At 47.5% G+C, this 6,103-nt stretch overlaps 1 protein-coding gene across 1 annotated transcript; it reads right to left on the bottom strand.

Annotated features, from left to right (window-relative positions):
* Positions 1-298: 298 nt before the first annotated feature.
* On the bottom strand, positions 299-4,980 carry LOC135374518 (neprilysin-1-like). Its single transcript, XM_064607471.1, has 2 exons — positions 4,949-4,980; positions 299-2,440 (listed from the first exon to the last, which is right to left on the bottom strand). Exons 1-2 carry the CDS (start codon positions 4,958-4,960, stop codon positions 299-301), a joined length of 2,154 nt encoding a protein of 717 aa, XP_064463541.1. The 5' UTR covers positions 4,961-4,980.
* Between the last annotated feature and the right edge of the window lie 1,123 nt (positions 4,981-6,103).

Raw genomic sequence — 6,103 nt, 5'->3', positions numbered from 1 at the left:
GTTCTGAGCCCAGCAGCAGAGATGAGCGAAGCAGGCAGTTCTATGGCTTACTACCTTCTAGTCTCTAGTTCCATTATAGTCTTCTCAAACGGCGAGATACATTATAAAGTACACACGATTACTTATGCATTTTTCCCGGGGATAATAGTGGATGCAAGTGAATATTCCGTCTTTTTACGGTAGTCCTTCAGAAAACCGCAAAGCTGGTCACCGGAACAAGCACGATTATCACTACGCGTACGAATCAACGGCAGTAGATAACGCTAGCGAATATCTTCTCAATCTATTTATTCCTGTCTTATCTCTCATTATGCCAGAATATACACTTCTTTCGTGGATTCATTGGAGCACCAGAAGAGCAGTGAAATGTCTCACTGAAATGGGGAGAATACATTAGAGGTACATTACACCTTTCTTGCAGGTGGGATCCCGGGGATCCACACCAAATCATGCACCGAGACACGTAGAAGAGCCGGTCTTTCGTCAGTCCTTTAACGGGTCCTAGTGGGAGATTGAAACGTTCAGATGCGCTCCTGTACGCATTCAGGACAAATCTCTGTCCCAATAAGTCCAGAAGGATTTCGTTGCTATATTCCCGGTGCTTCCCCCGCTGCACCGTGGTTTCATTGAAGCAAGTAACTCTTTTCCTATAGGCGGCCTCACTTTCTTTCGTCCACAAGCGAGTCTGCTTCCCGAAGCCATCATGCTGCCTTCCGACGTCGCCAAAACCTCGCATGATCTCATGGGCCAATAGACTTCCTAGTGTTGCCACATTCACTTCAGGTGGCGCTCCAAACGTAAACAGGGGTCCAACCATGGCGCCAACTGGGACAAAAACTGTGTTCTCCTCTGTATTGTAAAAGGCTTTGCCCGCATGAACCGGCGGAGAAATACATTGTTTGTTTTTTATTAGTCCGCCGTAGAGGTTCTGCCATCGGATCTCCGCGACTGCTTTCCTTATAGCAATGAAGTCGGCGATGTAGGGACCTGTAAAATCTGGGTACAGTTTCTCGATCGATCGGCTATTGGGGCCTAGGTCGTATCCGATACATCTCTTCATTAATGACAGCTTCTTCAACGACGCGTTACGAGATTCATCGTCCAGCCAAGTCGATGTCGTGAAGAGCTTCGCGATTTCTTGGACGATGATTTCGGTCATGTTTTTCACGTCACTGACCCGGGTTTTATTGACAGTTTGAGAAAGCACTTCGGAGACTGCAGCCAGAGGAAAAACTGAAGAGACGGTGCCGAAGCATCGTTCCTTGGAAGATGTCTCCAAGACAGAAATCCAAGTCCTGTAGAGATAGAGCGTTGTCCTCCAGGCAATAAATATCTTGAGGGTATTATCTGATAAGTCACTGCTGCTATCGAACAAAAAATGAAGAAGTTTCATATGATGCGTCTTCACCCGCAACATGAAGTGTCCAGGAAGGCGATTATTCGTGTGGCGTGCCAGTGTGTCTTTCCATCTAGATCCCGAGAGTTCACTGTTCTGCAAAAACCCGAAATACGCGAGGGGTGCTACGATGACTGTGTCGTTCCCAAAGTCTCTTACATTGGACGCGCTGATCACTTCCAATTCTGCTTTCACGATGGCGCCGATGCGAGTTTTATCTTCTGCCGTTGAAAATATTGTCGATAATACTTCGGAGATGAATTTATGATAACGGCCGTCGACTATTCTCTGTAGTCCACTAAACTTTTCCGACGTAAAGTATGGTGCAACTGTCAGTTGAATCAGGACCCGTGGGGGGCGTCCAATTAGTGCGGGCTGCATGCTGAAGAGTAGAGGAATGTCGATTTTCACTACGAATCGTATCAAAATATCGAGTGGGTCGAACCTTAATTCATCCGGAAATGACAGGCCGTGTTGTTTCAAAAAATCTACTATCTCCTTTCTGTTCTTGCGCTGTTCCTTCTTGACTTTCAGACAATTTTGGAAGACAGCAGCTGCCTTTTGAAATGCATCTTGCTTCTCTGGCGGGACTTGTGCGGTAGAAAGCTTCTTGTGAAACGAATCTCTTAGGTTCCTAGAGGTCGCGCCAATCATTCCTCCGTAGGACCTGGGGAACATTCCGAGGGACTTCTGTTCGAGTCCGGCGCAGACAAAAGCGTGAAAATTTTGACAAGGATCTTTGGCACTGTCCAGGGACGTGTCCACGAGCCAACGGAAGCGAAGGCAGTCTTCAGTGTCACAATGCCTGTCGCTATTCTTTGACGAAGAATTCGCTTCGCCCCCTAAGACGAAGGACAAATTTCCGTTGGTTGTCGTGGACTCGTCGTCGCCCGGTCTCTTCCGCGAGGTGCGACTCTTGATGGCCACGGGAATGGTGAATAAGACGAAGATGGTGATGCAAAACGACATCGACATTATGAAGATCTTAGCTCTGTACTCAGATCGCCTGTTTCTGATGCGAACTTGGAGCGGCTCCTCAGATTGCTGAAATTCAAGGGAAAACCTCAACTCTCATGCAGTGGAAAACACTTCGGTATTCTGCAGCGCTAAATATACATAAGCTTGCTCGACGCCCGCAATACCCACGTGAACACTGTACGAAAGCATTTCGGGGGAACGCTTTGGAAACTGCAAGCTTTACGTATCGAATAACTGGGAGAAGATCCCAAATGAGATTTAAAATGAGAACACGCACGGACACACCCCGTCAAAACTGCTCCTCGCAGTGGTGGTGCTGGCGGTAATGAAGGATATCGCCATTGTCGCCACGACTGGGAAAATGGGACGACTGTGACTCTGGGAAAACGCGCGTCCTGGGCAGAGTTCTGAGGGAACTGTGACGATATATGTCTGACAGTATCTGAGGAAAATACCAGGGAAAACAACAGACAGCACAACCGGCACCCGGATTCGAACCCGAGTACCTTACCTCCCGGTGATACTATCTTCTACACACACACAGACAAAAAAGCAGTTTTCTGTCCTCTTTGGGTACCACATGCATTGCCACAGCCATTCTCCCTTTCTGGAATAAATGCACGGAGATTTTGTGAAGTGTAGTACCAGTGCCGGGAGCCAATATCAGGGTCAATGGACTAATAAGGGGAGTAAATGGGATCTGAGAAAATAAAAGCATTGCAAGTAGACCCGGGCAATAGCAGAAATGACCTCCAAATATCTACATGTTGAAGAGTCACCAGGTCAAGGGTTGTCGAGGCAACGCCTGAGCAATGCCTCTGATGTCTAGGCAAGGACGGGGTTCACCCGCATTAAATGTCGAAAGAACAGGAAACAAATCCCGGCATCCCTGCATAAGGCTTTTCTTACTGAGCCCTTCGTTACTGAAACGCCCTAAGGCGTTTTGCCGATTTGCTTTAAATTTTGACCGTATGTTTTCCGGACGTTTTGGGATTAAATCAGGAAGGCCGGAATCGTAATTATTATTAGTGGTTTATGTCCTCCTGTTGGTAATTCTGTTTATTCATCACCTGAGCTTGTAATATTTTGCCCTTCTATTGTCCTCTAGCCCTCCCCACTGTAACTAGCTCTAACAGATCAATAGAAAAACCCTAATAATCCATTATGCAGTCTAATTTGGTCTAATTTATTTGGTCTAATAATATATAATAATCTACTAAATAAATGACGATAATTCTCCGATTCTGAACGATATCCTCAGCTGCCTATCGAGATTTATCAGCAGAATCAAGCTGTGCCCAACTACTGCAACGGCACCTCTACCAGCGGAACTTTACCACACTGCACGCTGAAGGCCAACCGTTGACAGAATGATACTCTTATCACTCCTGATTTGTGAAAATTACTAGGCCTTTTTGTGACAACTGTCATAACTACATGGGTGTCACAAAAAGGCACACCTAGGGTTTTCGACAGAGCTGGGGACAGAACGCTGTCGTTTGGGAGGGCAGTGGGCAAGGAACGTCCTATGTGGCGTTCTGTGCTAAGTTATAAGATTGTAGGTTCCTCCAGTACTCCAGGCGGTGCCGCCGGAGTGCCGCTGCCGTAGCCTATCTCCAAGGTGTCCCTTTTCCTTTCACGTTCGGTTACGAGCTGAGACAGTTCAAGAGAGCACTTCTTCTTCTTCTTCAGCCAGGAGGGCAGTGGCCGCTAGCCACAAAGGGCGATTGGCCAGGGCAGGTGATGGTGTTGTAGTGCGTGAGGTAGTGCTTAAAGAGCTAGCGGCGAGTCAGCCGGCTAAAGCACGACATCCGACGGGGTTATTCTAGCAAACGTTACACATTTCGACCGTACTATAAAAATAGAAGACTGGGTTTGGCCCATCAAAAAATTTGTAGGCTGATAGCCACTTCTCTGAAGTTTCATTCAAATTTTTTGTAAGTGATATGGTCATGTAGAAAGAAAATTAAAAATCAAGCAAAATCTCGCCGCATGCATTATCAATGGCCTATTCCACACAAACACCGCCATTTTTTCTTGTGTCAGCTTCACATTCATATCACTTCACACAGGCTGCGCTGCCTACAACGATGTTACATGCCAATTCTGATGTTATGCACCAACCATGTTGTTCCAGTCTTGTCCTGTATGCTGGTGCCACCTGTGTGTGGTGCAATGAAAATGAAGCGCACACAGGAGAAAATGGCGGCTTGTGAGTGAGATAGGCCATAGAAAATGCATGGAGTGGAATTTTGCTTGATTTATAATTTTTCTTCCACAGGACCATAACGCTCGCAAAAAATTCCAACAAAACTTCAGACAAATAGCTGCCAGTACGCAAAGTTTGTGAGGTTGGATAAACCACGTCTTCTATTTTTACGATGCGATAAAAATGTGTAACGTTTGCTAGACTAACCCTGTAGATAAATGGGAGGAAGGCACGCGTAAGTAGCAGTTGCGGTTTTAGAAACGACGGTTGAACGTAATAAAGCCGGCGATGTTGGACGCCACAGCCCAGTTCCCCCTCCCCGAGTGTGAGGCCCCGAAAGATAGCAGGGAAGTCAGAGCACTTACCGAGACCCGCATCTTCTTCTTCTTCGTCCTCGGAGCAGTGGCCGTTTAAGCTAGAGGCTTCGTTCTTCTCGTTCCTCGTCGAATACAACGTCGGCCATAGATAAGACAAGTTTAACTGGACTGTGGTGTATTGGAGCTAAATGGCTGCCCTAAGGGCGCCTGCAGCTCCAGTTCTTACGCGTTAAAATATTATAATTTTGAGTGATGGAATTTAGAACCGGCCTTTTATACCGCTGTCGGCCAATCGTCGGCCAATCGCCGCTAAGGGCACTTTGCCAATTTGTTTTTCAGCACCCAGAGATAGCACTGGATGCTTCGGCGCTCCGCCTCCTCTAGGTCCGACGGCAAATCGTTTTTATGCATCCGGAGCCAGCACTGAATGCACGACGCCGCAGCATCGTAGACCTCCGCCTTCCGTGCTCCCCTCAGCGGACGGCAAATCGTGTTTCCGAATACAGCGAGGGTGCCTTGAGTCAGCTTGAGCTAAACTCTTAAAAATGAACTTCACCGCATAGCACGCTCCTAGCCAACCATCATCCCGAATGATATCGTTATCTGCCCTGATTTGTTGAAAACGGGAGTCGTACGCCTTTTTTGTGACACTTATGCTGTTCATAATTGTCACAAAAAGGCGTCTCCCCCACTCGTTTTCAACAATCAGGGCAGATAACGTCATCATTCGAGGTGATGGTTGGCTAGGAGGCTGCTATGCGGTGAAGTTCATGTTTAAGAGTGTACGCTGGTACGCCGGGCTCTGCGTGCTCTGGTGGTCCCCTTATATATAGTAAAATAAGATGATTGGAGCTGTATAAGCACTCGAGCGTCATCGTACGGGACTTTACCGTAAAATAGCTTTTGCACCCACAACTCGCGCTGAATGAGCCCTCGACCATTTGCTTGTAATGGGACTGTGCCATTTTTCAGCCATCGTACTCATCAAAATCGACGTCAAATCGTTTCTTTCCATCCACTGCCGGTGCTGGAAGAGCCCTCGGCCAATCGCCGGTAACGGGACTTATTGCCAATTTGTTTTTCAGCATCCAGCGTGAAAATTTTGACGAGCTCTTGGTCCGACGGCAAATCGTTGTTATGCATCCGGAGCCAGCGCTGGATGCCCGAAGCCGCAGCGCCGCCGACCTCCGCCTTTCGTACTCC

This window comes from Ornithodoros turicata, unplaced genomic scaffold (genome assembly GCF_037126465.1).
Source record: "Ornithodoros turicata isolate Travis unplaced genomic scaffold, ASM3712646v1 Chromosome68, whole genome shotgun sequence".
Taxonomy (NCBI): Eukaryota; Metazoa; Arthropoda; class Arachnida; order Ixodida; family Argasidae; genus Ornithodoros; species Ornithodoros turicata.
This window is presented reverse-complemented; position numbering and strand designations above follow the sequence as displayed.